Consider the following 15,622-nt stretch of genomic DNA (forward strand, 5'->3'; position numbering starts at 1 on the left):
CACAGCTTTGAGCAATGAGGGCTAAGGTTTGACGGTCCCTCCAAGGCTTTACCATCTTTAACCTTATAGTCTACCTCATTCACTTGCTGTACTATGGTGACCGGACTCTTCCATTGAGCAAGAAACTTATGGGGATCCATAGGAACTAAGACAAGGACCTGTTCTCCCACCTGTAACTGTCTGTCCTGAGTCTTTTGATCATAATAGGTTTTTTTTGCTTCTCTTGGCTTTTCCCAATATAAGCTTTACCCTTCTCCACCAACCTCCCGAATCTTTGCTTAAGATCGCCCAGGTAGGATATTATATTAATCCAACACTCAGGAGGAGGGTCCCACTTATCTTTAAGAATATCCAGTAAGCCCCTAGGCTTCCGACCAAATAGCATTTCATAGGGGTTAATCCCCAAAGAAACTTGGACTTTTTCCCGATTGGCGTATAACACCCATGGTATCATCAAGTCCCAATCAGTCAGTTCCTGACTTGCTACCTTCTTGAGCATAAGTTTAAGTGTCTGATTAAATCGCTCCAATAATCCATTCCCTTGAGGATGGTAGGCTGCGGTCTTTATATGCCTTATACCGAACCTCTGCCAGAAGGCCTCCATCTCCCGGGAAATGAAATTACTCCCCTGATCCATGAGAACCTCCTTAGGGAACCCAACTGAACAGAATAAACTGACCAACTCATTTGTAATGTTTTGGGTCGAGGTTCTTCTCAAAGGAAAGGCCCACGGAAATCTAGTGGCAACATCCATGACCACTAGTATATACTGGTAACCCCGAGGTGTCCTCTGCAGAGGTCCAACGATGTCCATGGCCCATCTACCTAAGGGTTCCTCCACCCATGGAATGGGGATCAATGGAGCTCTACGGGGTTTTTGTATAGCCAACTTCTGGCAGGTAGGGCAAGAAGCACAGAACTGCACCAATTCCTGGCGTAACCCAGGCCAAAAAAATCTCTGCAAGATCTGTGTTTTGGTGGTATCCTCTCCCTTATGCCCCGCTAAGAGATGATCGTGTGACATCTGCAGCACCAAGGACCTAAAACCTTGGGGCACTACTAACTGATCGACCCTGTTGTCTTGGCCTGCCGCAGTCCTAACTCGATATAGTAGCCCCCGTTTAACTTTCATGCTAAATTCCCCTTTACACATGGTCCCCACCTGTTGCCATACAGCACGCAAAGATGGGTCTGCCTTTTGCTCAGCCTGGAATATAGGAAAGGTCTCTTAATACTTTTTCAAGAATGGAGGGAACTTCCTGCTGCTGAGAAGTACAGGCAACAGTTTGTCTCCTCTGCCATTTCTGGAGCTTCACCTGCGCTTTGGAGGGACGCGGCCCTTTCTCCTTACCCTTCTGAAAAAGTTCTCCCTGAAACGGGAAGCTGTCCCCAAGGGTCTCCCCAGCGGTTTCCTTTTTCCCAGAGCCTGCCCTGAGTCCCATTCTATTGGCCAACCTTTCCAATCCCAACAGAGGATCATCTCATAGGGCGCTCTAGGAACCATCGCAATTAATAGCTTCTCCTCACTTGCCCCATACTGGATCCTCATCCAGTGGGTCACATAGTCATGGATGTCCCCATGAATGCACCGAATGGAGACCTTAGGTCTCCTTTTCAGCCTGGATAGCGTCCCAAACCTGCTCTTTTATCATGGATTGAGAGGCCCAACTATCCAGGAAAGCCACAATAGGGTGTCCATCCACCTGCACCGACACCTGATACCCCTCCTGGGAAATATCAGCAGGAGGTTGAATCCCTACTAAATTCATTCATTTTCCACACCTCTGTACATGACCCCGCTTGCCACATCCCCAACAAGATATATACTTATTACTGGGTGTTCCTAAGTCTTGAGCCTCCTTCGTGGGCTTAGGGATATTCTTCTGGGACTTATGATAACCTGTCCGAGTTATAGGTCCCCTATGGGCAAAGGTACCCCCATGAGTGTTCCCCTCAGGCCCTGAGGAACTAGAGGAGTCGATGTAAGCTTCGGCTAGTTCAATAACCTGTCCTAGTGGACGACTTCCCTGTTTCTGGATCCAGGCCCTGAGGTTCTTTGGCAGAGCCTCTAAAAACTGCTCTAGTAATATTTCAGTGAGCATAGCCTGAGGGTCCGAAAGACAGGGTTGGAGCCACCGCTCAACTAGCTTCTTTAGCCTGTGAAGAAGTGCTTTGGGTCTCTCTTTGTCCCTCAACTGGGTACCCCTTTACTCTTGACGGTAGTGTTCCATTGTATACCCTAAGTAGTCCAGGATATGGTTTTTAATGGCCCGGTAGTTATTAGCTAACTCAGGGCTGAGAATCTGATATGCCGCCAACGCTGCTCCAGCGAGACATGGGATCAGCCTCGTAACCCATTGTTGTTCCGGCCAGCCAGCCGCTACCGCCATTCGTTCAAATGCCATCAAAAAATCATCTGGAGCATCGGTAGGTCCCATCTTACAAAGCTGCTGGTACTCCTGCACCGGAACCTCCAGACACTGTCCCTTGGAGAAATTGGGTGAATGTCCTGGTCTGGTCCCCCATGGCTTGTACCAGCTCCTCATGTCTCCTTCCGGCCTCCACTTGGCTCGCCCGCTAGAGATCCTGGTACGCCTGGAGCATGACCTTTAAGTCCTCCATCTCTTTCTGTCTTTCTGACGCCAACAAGGTGATCATCTGCTGCAAATCCATGACGCCACCTAGAAAGCAAACAAAAACAATGGAACCCAAGGGCGTTTGTTTTGTTTTTTGCGCACCCCCAGAGAGCTAGCCCCAGCTCCTGCCTCCCAGCTGCGCTATCAACCCCAGAATCCTCAATCAGCTGTCCCCAGGGTATTCTTACCAGACAGACTGATAAGTCTTAGCGTTTGAGATTGACAACAGGCTTGGCACTTCTGGAACACTGCTGGGCTCCCTCTGGATCTGCTTCTGGGTTCTGCTTCCACGGCTTCTGGCAGTCACAATCTCAAGCAGAGTTCTCCCAAGGTCAGCAACAGTCCACAGATGAAGAGCAACAAAAAAAAAATGCAAAACAACACACAGTGTCAAGTACTGCACTTAATCAATTTCAGTTCCTGGTTTGATGTTCCTTGCAACAATCTCCAATGTTAGGCAGTAAAATAAAAAATCCCCAAACTGATACACCTTTGTAACCTGCAACCACAAGGCAAGATAGTCCTGAGCCTCCGGTACAAGAAAAACCTCTTGAGAGCCGTTGCGGGCAGCACAAGGAAAATGATAAAGCATTTAGAATAAGGATGCCACCGCACCAGGTAAGTTCTTCTTTAAAACAAACTGGAATTTTATTTTTCAAAGTAAGAATAAACAGCAAACTTGTCAGAATGATTCTGCTTATTAACATAGGCTCAATGTCAATACTATAAACTGAATAATTCACTAGTCTCTGTGAGTGTATCAAAAAAAGGATAATTCAAAACATCCAACAGGAAAATTCCCCAACAGAGTAGAGTCCACATTAATTCACAGTCAAAAAAGTATGAACAGCAAAAGAAAGGAAAACTTTCAAAAACCAAAATAAACTTCAGGGCTGCACTACTTCAGCAAAAGTCAGTGCACTCGCACTGGCTTCAGCAGCAGCAGAGTGCTGATCAGACAGTGTGCCTTGTGGTATTAATCTGCCATAAAATTGGCCCTCTATCCCACCACTATGAACACGGGGCAAACCCCACTTTCTGGGACTGAAAACAGTTCACTTTCCCCACCAGGGAAAACAACAAACTTCCAAAAAGGAAAAAAAAAACCAATATCAAAAATACAGTTCTTGCATAGTTCAAAAGAAAACTTCCTTACTCTTCAGGTGGCTTAGAAATATCCAGCACTTGCAAGCAATTAGAAAAACAAACTTCCAGTACTCACTACAACAGAGTCAGTCACTTGGCTTTCATACAGCATACCTCCATAGGTTGGGCTTTACTAGGCAAATCAGCATTTGTCACAGGGTTTACTTCCAGCTCCATGTCATGTGGTTCTTCCAGCAAACCAAGAGGCATATCTTCACCAGCCTCTATCAACTCCATGGCCTCTGGAATTGGGCTGACATTCAGAGCTCTCAGCCCTGAGTAGCTGTGGCCTGTCCTGCCTGAGTTCCTGCTGCTTCTGTTTCCCAAGTAGCTTGGCTCTCAAGGATAGCAGTCTGCAGCCCCGCCCCAAACCCTCAGGTGGAAATGATTTCTGGGAAATCATTCTAGGCTTCAGTGGGGGATGGGAATCCTGCACTCCTGCTCTCCCGCTCCCTCTATAGGACAATAGATTCAAATTGTGCTTTAAAATGGGATATTTGAGTGGAATCTTGCAATCCTTTATCAGTGCCTCTACCATCTTTCCCGGTACCGCAGTCAGACTCACTGGTCTGTAGTTTCCTGGATTTCCCTTCGAACCTTTCTTGAAGATCGGCGTAACATCGTCACTTTCCAGTCTTCTGGCATCTTTCCTGATTTGCATTACATTACATTGTGCTTATTAACCACGTTACCAAAAACTTATATGTGGTTTACAAAAAAATTATAAACATGATCCATGGAATAAGATGGATTAAGTAGTCAAGTATTTAGAGAAAAGATAAGTTTTCAACTTTTTCCTGAAATGTTTATAAGAATCAGCTGAGAGCAACAATGAACGAAATTCTTTTTCATGAGAGGCTGCCTGGGATGCTAAAGAATGATTAAGAAATTTCTTGCTTTTACAGCCCTTACAGAAGGAAAATTGAACAAAGCATGAGTTTTTCTGCTGTATTTATGTATGGCTATGGAGAAACTATCAGTCAGATAGATAGATAGGAGCTGAGCCATTAAGAACTTTATAGCAAAAACAGCCCAGTTTGAACAGTACCCAGGCCTCCACAGGTAACCAGTAAAGTTCACGGTAAAACAACGTAACATGATCGTATTTCTTCAATCCGTAGATCAATCTAACTGCTGTATTTTGAATCAGTGATAGTCTTGACAGTTCTTTCTTGGTAACTAATAAATAAGCAATGTTACAGTACTCGTGGAGACTCAATACGAGTGACTGAACCAATAATTTAAAGGCAGAAAATTCAAAATAGGGTCTAATTGTTCGCAGTCTCCATAAAGTAAAGTAGCTTTTACGTATAACAGCATCTATCTGACTTTTCATCGTAAGATGTTGATCTAAAACGATTTTTAGTATTTTAATTGTTGGATGACTTACATATGATGTTGAATGTATATTAATGGAAAATTCATGAGTGGTTTTACTGGGTAATGCTACAAAAAACTTTGTTTTATCAGAATTAAGCTTTAGTTTAAATTGCTGCAACCAGAGATTCATCCTTTCCATTATAGTCTCAATTTTAGTAGTAATCTGAGATAGAACCGAATTATAAGTATGACTATTGTAACATCATCAGCATAACTAAATAATCTAATGTCCAGATCACTTAGGCACAAACCTAGCGATGAGAGATAGACATTAAATAATGTAGTGATAACGGGGATCCCTAGGGAACTCCGCATGGATTTTTCCAACTAAAGTAAAATTGAGTCTGAAATCTAACTTGATAGGATCTAGAGTCCAAAAATCCCTTAAACCATGAATAAACATTACCATCTAATCCTAAGGCATTCAAGCATATTAGAAGGTTGCTATGATCCACTAAGTCAAAGGCGCTACTTAGATCGAATTGGAGCACCAAAGTATTTTTACCTTTACTTATTAGATTGTTTAAATAGTCTAACAGCATAGCTATTACTGTTTCAATGCTGTGCAGGGATCTAAATTATGAAGTAGTAAGTGTTCTAAATATCAGAGTAATTATTATATTACCATCTTCTAAAGGAAATTTTCCCATATCTAAAGAATCAATTAACTATTCAAATAATTTCAGTTTAAAATGTAAAGGAGCCATCAAATCTGGAGGACAAGGGTCCAGCAAGCAATAGGATTGCGCATATCTTTGAAATAATGTAGTAAAATCATGCCAGTCTGGCTTTTCAAAAGTAGACCAACTCATGTCTGTATGGACCCCATCTTCCTTTAGGTTAAAATTAAAATAAGAATCTATGTTCAAAGGACAAGGTAGATTGGAGGACCTTAGAGCTAAAGAAATTAGCTATGTCATCTGAAGATGGAAGGGATAAGCAAGAGGATTGTGGTTTTTTGGTTACATTGAATGCAGTGCTAACAAGTTGGAATAATGTTTTAACATTAATACCTGTAATCCCAACTTTAGCCGAGTAATAAGCTTTTCATTTGTCCCTTAGCTTTAGCTTGTAAATTCTAATTTCATTTCTCCATTTTACTTTGGCTTCAGATCGCAAAAGGACAGCGAGGAACTCCAGAGCGACTAGAATCAATTGGAGAAGTGGGCAGATAAATGGCAGATGAAGTTTAATGTGGAAAAATGCAAAATGATGCATTTAGGCAGAAAAAACAAAGAACACAAGTATAGTATGTCAGGTGTAACTCTGGGAAAGTCCGAACAGGAAAAGGACCTGGGTGTACTGATAGATAGGACCCCGAAACCGTCGGCGCAATGTGCGGCGGCAGCAAAGAAAGCAAATAGAATGTTAGGCATAATAAAGAAAGGAATTACGAGTAGATCAGAGAAAGTTATAATACCGCTCTGCGGAGCCATGGTCAGACCGCACCTGGAATACTGCATCCAGCATTGGTCTCCATACCTAAAGAAGGATATAAAACTGCTAGAGAAGGTGCAAAGACGAGCAACAAAGCTAGTGAAAGGTATGGAGAACCTGGACTACGAAGAACAACTTAGGAGACTGGTGTTGTTCTCCCTTGAGAAGAGGAGAAACATAGAACATGACGGCAGAAAAGGGCCACGGCCCATCCAGTCTGCCCACACTAATGGCCCACCCCCTAACTACCTCCATGAAGAGATCCCACATGCCAATCCCATCTTTTCTTAAAATCTGGCATGCTGCTGGCCTCAATTACCTGTTGTGGAAGATTATTCCAGCGATCAACCACCCTTTCAGTGAAGAAATATTTTCTGGTGTCGCCATGAAATTTCCCACCCCTGATTTTCAACGGATGCCCTCTTGTTGCTGTGGTTCCTTTAAGGAAAAAGAGATCCTCTTCCACCTCGATACGGCCTGTGACATATTTGAACGTCTCGATCATGAATCCCCTCTCTCTGCGTTGCTCGAGTAAGTACAGCTGCAACTTACCCAGTCGTTCCTCATACGGGAGATCCTTGAGTCCTGAGACCATCCTGGTGGCCATTCACTGAAATGACTCAACTCTCCGCACATCTTTTTGATAATGCGGCTTCCAGAATTGTACACAGTATTCCAGATGGGGTCTCACCATGGATCTGTACAACGGCATTATGACCTCGGGCTTACGGCTGACGAAACTTCTACGGATACAGCCCATGATTTGTCTAGCCCTGGATGAAGCTGGATGAAGCTTTCTCCACTTGATTGGCAGTCTTCATGTCTTCGCTAATGATCACCCCCAAGTCACGTTCTGCTACAGTCCTTGCTAGGATCTCACCATTTAGGGTGTATGTCCTGCATGGATTTTTGCCGCCAAGGTGCATGACCTTGCATTTTTTGGCATTGAAACTTAGTTGCCAAGTCTTTGACAAATGCTCCAGCAGGAGTAAGTCCTGCGTCATACTGTCGGGCATTGAGCTTTTGTCGGGCACTGTGCTTTCATCTGTTGTGCGGCTGCCTACTATGTTGCATAGTTTGGCGTCATCGGCGAATAATGTAATTTTACCTCGAAGCCCCTCAGCCAAGTCTCTTACGAAGATGTTAAATAGGATCGGGCCCAAGACCGAGCCCTGCGGCACTCCGCTGATCACCTCCGTCATATTGGAGAGGGTACCATTTACCACTACCCTCTGAAGTCTACCTCTAAGCCAGTCCCTAACCCATGCGGTTAGGGACTACGAGGAGATCTGATCGAGAGTTTCAAAATACTGAAAGGATTCGACAAAATAAAGCAGGGGAAGCAGTTATTTACAATGTCCGATGTGACACGGACAAGAGGACATAAACTGAAGTTATGGGGGGACAGGTCCAGGACGAATATCAGGAAGTTCTGTTTCACGCAGCGAGTGGTGGACACCTGGAATGCTCTCCCAGAGGAAGTAATTGCAGAATCCACCGTTCTAGGATTTAAGAGTAAACTAGATGCACATCTCCTTAAGAGTGGCATAGAGTGATAAGGGTAAGGGTAAATTAGATGCACATCTCCCTTGAGAAGCATATGGTGATATGGGGACTAAAACTAGGCCAGGGTACACCTGGTGGGGCCTCCGCGTGTGCGATCACCGGACTTGATGGACCCAGGGTCTGATCCGGAGATGTCAATTCTTATGTTCTTATGTTCAATTAGTTTTGATTTTAACTATTTTCTCTCGAGGCATTTTACTGATCATTTCATCCCTAGCAGTTCGATATCATACCATTTTGTTGAGTCTTGTGATCGTCTCTTTATTGTATGTTTGGGGGCAATTTCATCTAGGATTGTACTACAATTCTTTTTACAATTTAATGGAAAATCAAAATTGTTCTCATTTGAAAGAGAATCATTGTTATTCTCAATTGTTTTCCAAAATTCAACTAGATCTGGTAATTTCCTAAATAGAATTTCTTGTTTTTGCTGTACCAAACTTGAATAAAATTGCTTAGGCCATTCTAAATAAAAATAATGAATTTAATGGTCTGACCATGGGATCTGTGACCATCTGCCTTCTTGTATCTTGATTTTAAGTAAAGAGTCAGATTTGGTAGCTAAAGATACTAAATTAAGATGATGACCTCCCATGTGAGTTTGCGAAGGAAGTATGGCAGTAAAATCTAAAGAAGCTAGGAATGTAGTAAGATCAGCCACATCGTGATTAGTTTCTACTTCCAAGTGAAGATTAATATCGCCTAATAATAGGTAGTGAGGCGCTATGAGCAAATTGTTATAAATAAATTCATAAAAATGGTGTTTGGCCTGAGGCCAATATCCAGGAGGCAAATAAAACAAAATACAATTTAAAGAATCTGAAAGATCTATATGTTTAAGAGTACAGGATAAAATTTCTAAGCTGTTTTTTATTAGTGAATCTTGTACTATAAAATTGAAACTGGCAGATTGGCTATTAGTTGGAGCAGTTTAGCACCCTTGATTACCCTCGGATGGATGCCGTCTGGTCCCAGGGATTTATTATTTTTAAGCCTATCAGTTTCCCTTCTTCATTTCTTGTGTATAGCCTGTCGGCTTCCGGTAAATTGGATATATCCTCTTCGGTAAATACAGACGCAAAAAATGTGTTCAGTTTGTTGGTGATGGCTTTGTCCTCCTTTAGTACTGCTTTTATTCCCTTGTCATCTAACAGCCCCACTGCTTCCTTTGCGGGTCGTTTCCCCTTAATATATCCAAAGATCTGCTTAAAATTTTTGGCCTCCTTGGCTATTTTTTCTTTGTAGTCTCTTTTGGCCCCTCTTACTGCCTTATGGCACTTGCTTTGATGTTGTTTGTGCTTTTTCCAGTTTTCTTCCGTTTTTGTCCTTTTCCATTCCTTAAACGAAGTTTTCATGTCACTGATCACTTCCTTCATCGCTAAAGTGAGCCACGCCGGTTCCTTGTTCTTCTTCCTCTTGGAACCCTTGTTGATACGTGGTATATATAAATTTTGTGCCTCTATGACTTTGTCCTTAAAAAGGGACCATGCTTGCTCTAGCGTTTTTACAGTGCTTATCCTCTTCCTAATTTTCTTCCTCACCATGACCATGTCTTGCATGTTCACCAAGGTGATGGTTGTAGTGTCTTCCCACCTGCACAAGATGGGCTTAGAGGTTCATCCATACCTGGATGACTGGCTGATCAGAGCTCCATTGTTTTCCAAAAGAGAGCAAGGGTTGTCTCAGGCAGTCCGAGTTCTGCAGAATCTGGGTTGAATAGTGAATTTCCCAAAGAGCCATCTGACTCCAACACAGTCCCTGGAATACCTGGGTGTATTGTTCAGCATGATAGACAACCATGTCTGTCTTCCAGAAGCATACAGCTTGCCAGCCAAGCCAAGTCCATCAGTGTTGCACTATCTCCAAGTGCTAGGTTCTATGGCAACCACAATAGACATGGTTCCTTGGGCGAAAGCTCACTTGCGTCCTCTCCAAAATGCATTGTTATTGCGTTAGTCCCCTCAAACTAACTCTCTGCAGATACTCCTGCATTGGACTCTGGAAGCCAGTATGGACTAGTAGCTCCACCCTCAGTAGCTAGTCAGGGGCATATCCCTACGCATATCTTCCTGGGTAATTGTGACAACGGATGCCAGCCTCTTTGGCTGGGGAGCTCACTGCAACCATCGTCCAGTTCAGGGATGTTGATCAACCACCCAGAGAAAGTAGTAATATTAATAATTAATGGTAGTCATAGTAGACTGAGAGACAAGTGTTAAATTGCCTGCTTTGGTGCATTATTTTGATTTTTTGGTATATAATTTCTGGAGTGCATTCAGTTTGCATATTACTACGAAAACAGCGGAGCATGGAGGGAGGTGGAGCCAACAGTAAAGAATTCCCTCCTTGCTGTGCTCTGTTTTGCCTAGCTGCACCTACTAAAGCCTCCCCAAACAATCACCGAATATCTGTGGCTTCTGCCACACACTGGGCAAAAGATTTCAGTGTATTGTCTACAATGACACCTAGATCTCTTTCTTGGGTGCTGACCCTAAGGTGGACCCTAGCATCAGGTAACAATGATTTGACTTAATCTTCCCAATGTGCATCATTTTGCATTTGTTGGATGCTCAGTCTTCCAATTTCCTAAGATCTTCCTGCAATTTTTCACAGTCCACATATGTTTAAACAACTTTGAATAGTTTTGTGTCATCTGCAAATGTAATCACCTTGCTTGCCATTCCAATTTCCAGATCCCTGTGGCACTCCACTACTCACTCTCCTCTATTGAGAAAAATGGCCATTTAACTCTACCCTCTAATTTTTGACCAATAACCAATTAATTCCTCATCCAACATTGCCTCCTATCTCATGACTGTTTACATTTTCTCCTGAGTCTCTCAGAGCAGATAAACAAAAATGGACACTTTAGACTTCTGCAACATTTTTTTTATTTATTTGGATTTATTAACTGCCTTTTCATGAAAAGATTCACCCAAAGCGGTTTACAATACATTGAATAGTAATCAGATACTCTTAAGCCTTTTCCCTATCTGTCCCGGCAGGCTCACAATCAAACTGTGATAACTTGGGGCAACAGAGATACAGGGAACAGGCTGGGATTGAATTGTTAATTTAAGGGTGTTGAGGCAGCAGCTCTAACTGCTAGGCTACATCTTCTTTCCGTAATATGGAACTCTAAAAGGAATTGAACTGATGGTTTCCTGTGGTATTTAACTTTAGTCTGGAGAAGTATGTCTACAAGTCAGGAAGCAGCTGCACTGAGAAATAACAAAATCAAGAACCTAAGAAGAGCCTTACTAGGTCAGGCCAATGGTCCATCAAGCCCAGTAGCCTGTTCTCACGGTGGCCAATCCAGGTCCCTAGTACTTGTCCAAAACCCAAGGAGTAGCAACATTCCATATAGAATCCCAAGGAATAGCAAGATTCCGGAATCCAAAAGAGTAACAAGATTCCGGAATCCCAAAGAGTAGCAACATTCCGTTCCCCCATGTCTTTCTCAATAACAGACTATGGACTTTTCCTCCAGGAAATTGTCCAAACCCTTCTTAAAACCAGCTACGCTATCCACTTTTACCACAACCTCTGACAACGCTTTCCAGAGCTTAACTAATAATAATAATAATAACAGCTACTCTCTGAGTGAAAAAAGTTTTCCTCCTATTAGTTTTAAAATTATTTCCCTGTAACTTCATTGAGTGTCCCCTAGTCTTTGTAATTTTTGACAGTGAAATATCCACTTGTACCCGTTCTACACCACAGGTGGGAGGGGCACGTTGATAATTAGTGCTACAACTGGGAAGCAAACTGAGCACCGGCCAATATTCAGACTAGTTCCTCGTTAGTTTTACAGCTAAAGTTAGGCCAGCCTTTTTGCCGTCCTAATTTTAGTCACTTACTTAACTGTTTAGCAGTTGAAACGGGGCTGCTAATTGGTTAGGTTCTGGCTTTTCTCATGCTGTGCCTAAGTTCTGCCTACAGACTGCCCCAGCCCAAATAGGACAGTTTGATAAATAAATAAACTTTCTATTAGTTGTCATCTCAAGAACCAGCACGGTCTATTGGCAACACCCACTTATGTACCTGATTAATTCTACCATCTATAAAGAATATCTATTACTTTGCTTTTTATCCGTGGACATACTTTAGATTTAGTTAAAATTACCCTTTAAGCAGTAATTCTTTAGCTGGATGCCTTTGACAAAATTGGAAAAGGCGCCTATTCATAAAAGCAACCTAGAGTGCCTTACAAGGAAGTTCTGAAAAGTTCTCAGCCCAACCATGAAAAGAATGATGTGGATCTGGTTCAATCAATGATCTGAAACAGTGTCAAAACAGAGAATTTCACGCTTCTCAGCTAGAATAGTTCAGAATTTAGGAAGCTGGTGGTTGGGCTGAGACCTTTTCTGCACCCAGATTTCCACTCCAGCATGCAGCCCTTGTCAAAAGGAGCTTCCAGTGCATACCCTTTTGCTCATGTCAAATGCTTTCACATGGAAATGCTTTATCTTAATCTCTCTTCAATGTCTCCATAATAACAATAAATGAATGCAATGTCTGCTGACCTTGCTTGTCACTTTCTTCTTGCTGCAGGACTCAGGCTGATCTCTTCTTCGCTCTCAATGTACAAGAGAAGGTGTGGGGCTTCTGTCAGGATCCAGAAGAAGTCGTGCCGTTTCTAGCAGGTAGACATGGGCACCCTGTGCTTGCAGAAAGTCTAGCTTTGTCTCTTCACACAAAGTGGAGGGGGCTTTCCCAAAAGCCACATGTCTTTATTGCACACTAAGCTTTCCATTGTAAGGCAGGGGTGTGAAACTCAAATACACAGTGGGCCAAAATTAAAAACTTGGACAAAGTCGCAGGCCAACCTTGATATTTATTGAAAAAACGTTTACAATTGAGGAAGTTTTTCCTTCTCATCAGATATAATGATGAACCTTTACATATGGAAACAAACTTAAGGAAATCTCTCAAAAATAGTAAAAGCCAAGAGAACAGAAAAGCCCAGGCAATGCAAAAAAGAGCAGTGATTCCTTTACCAATTGCTGGTTACAGATGGTGAACATAGATAGAAAGCCGGCATAAGAAAAAACACAGCGAGAGTGCTCAAAATGTTGTGCAGTACTTTTGCTGAAACAGTGCTAAAATATCAAACACTAAAAGAACAAAAAAAACATACTGTAAAAATGGTGATAATGCAATTACTGTGAAAAAAAGATCAAGATCAAAAAGAGGAGTGCAAAGTCCTTACCTTGTGCAGTGAAACCGCACTGTTCCACAACCTGTGAAAACGAAAGTAAAAGTGGTGCGATCTTTGTGAATGCTAAAAAAAAAAGCCCCAGGAAAGGTCACATGACCATTCCGATGTCAACGGACAAAAAAGGAAAAAGAAAGGTGCAAATAGAAGGGACACAAATTATAAACTTATTGACTGGACTATACAAATTTAAAAACTTTAAAAACATATTATGAAACTAAAGGCAAAAACAGGAGAAGTTCCAATCTGCCTGACAAAAACAGGCTTAATGTAGGGGAACAAACAACAGGATCACAATCGAGTTTAACAATCACTGACCCAAGAGCAACCAGTAGTGAAAGGTCACTTGGACACACAAAGTCAGAGGCGTGAAGAAAGTACAAGAGAGGTTTATTACAGTATACCGGACTCTAGTGCAGTTAACAGCCTGCCTACTAGAGTGTTAGAATCAGGAAATGCACGGACTTTTATGCCCTTTTCACTAAGCATACGCAAACTTAACATATACAAAAACTACAATTTTCATTTGTTACTTCTATAACTTTTCTACAATTATTGGTCCTAAGCCAGCACTTATGATAGATTCAGGGATACAACTTATAGTCCTGTAGGAAACTAGCTCATTTCTCTGCTTATCTAGATCTTACAGGTCTAAATGTTACATGTACAGAAGGGCAGGGTACATCATGGCTCAAACTCTTATCTATTTAGCTTACAATGTGGTAAGGTAGGGACATACATTTTAGGCAGATGAGGTCAGTAGATTGTACACTGTTTTCAGATATGTAGGCCAGAGCTTAGATTAGATTAGATTAACCATTTCATGACCCTACAGTAGAATACTCCCAAAGCTGTGACAAGAACTTTTAAAGCAGGAATACTTACAAAAAAAGCAATTGCAGAAGAGTCCATTGGTACTGCAACGCAGTGTGAGACTGTGAAGAGAGCTAGAGAACATCCCGGGAACTTGTAAAAACGTCAAACATGATGACGTGCCTAATGGGTCAAAAAACTGTCTACCGGTGGGCCAGCTCTAGTAGACATTTGGAAGTTTCTCACAGGCCAAATATATTTACACTCTGGGCCAGATTTTGACACCCCTGCTGTTAAGGTAAGGATCCTGACTTTTTCAGCCCTCTGTAAACAATTCTCTTCAGTCCTGATCCTCGGAGAAATAAATTAATTCCTGCTTTTTTGCTTAATTTGGATTTTCAGCTCCATGACTATTTATTTACATCTCCCTGTATTCAGTTCTCCTCCTTTACCCCCACCATTTCAATATCATCTCTCTGAACATAAGAATAGCCTTACTGAGTCAGACCAGTGGTCCATCAAGCCCAGTAGCCTGTTCTCCCGGTGGCCAATCCAGGTCACCAGTACCTGGTCAAAACCCAAGGAGTAGCAGCATTCCATGATACCGATCCAGAGCAAGCAGTGGCTTCCCCCCTGTGGCTTTTCCTCCAGGAACTTATCCAAACCTTTTTTAAAACCAGCTACACTATCCGCTCTTACCACAACCTCTAGCAATGCGTTCCAGAGTTTAACTATTCTCTGAGTGAAAAAAAATTTCCTCCTATTGATTTTAAAAGTATTTCTCTGTAACTTCATTGATTGTCCCCTAGTCTTTGTAATTTTTGACAGAGTGAAATATCAAACCACTTGAAGGGTATTAACGTAGAACAAAATCTTTTCCAGAGAAAGGAAAATGGTAAAACCAGAGGACATAATTTGAGGTTGAGGGGTGGTAGATTCAGGGGCAATGTTAGGAAATTCTACTTTACGGAGAAGGTGGTGGATGCCTGGAATGCGCTCCCGAGAGAGGTGGTGGAAAGTAAAACTGTGACTGAGTTCAAAGAAGCGTGGGATGAACACAGAAGATTTAGAATCAGAAAATAATATTAAATATTGAACTAGGCCAGTTACTGGGCAGACTTGCACGGTCTGTGTCGGTGTATGACCGTTTGGTGAAGGATGGGCAGGGGAGGGCTTCAATGGCTGGGAGGGTGTAGATGGGCTGGAGTAAGTCTTAACAGAGATTTTGGCAGTTGGAACCCAAGCACAGTACCGGTTAAAGCTTTGGATTCTTGCCCAGAAATAGCTAAGAAGAAAAATTAAAAAAATAAAAAAAATTTAAATTGAATCAGGTTGGGCAGACTGGATGGACCATTTGGGTCTTTATCTGCCGTCATCTACTATGTTACTATGTTACTATGTTGTACCCATTCTACTCCACTCAGGA

The 15,622-nt window shown here is 42.3% G+C and overlaps 1 protein-coding gene across 1 annotated transcript in view; it reads left to right on the forward strand.

Moving 5' to 3' along the window:
- The window catches only part of DNHD1 (dynein heavy chain domain 1), a 681,063-nt gene that overhangs the window by 641,484 nt on the left and 23,957 nt on the right, over window positions 1–15,622 (forward strand). Inside the window, exon 44 of the mRNA XM_033948490.1 lies at window positions 12,720–12,811. Within this exon, the coding sequence (XP_033804381.1) occupies window positions 12,720–12,811 (92 nt within the window). The remainder of the gene's footprint in view (window positions 1–12,719; window positions 12,812–15,622) is intronic.

This window comes from Geotrypetes seraphini, chromosome 6 (assembly GCF_902459505.1).
Source record: "Geotrypetes seraphini chromosome 6, aGeoSer1.1, whole genome shotgun sequence".
Classification (NCBI taxonomy): domain Eukaryota; kingdom Metazoa; phylum Chordata; class Amphibia; order Gymnophiona; family Dermophiidae; genus Geotrypetes; species Geotrypetes seraphini.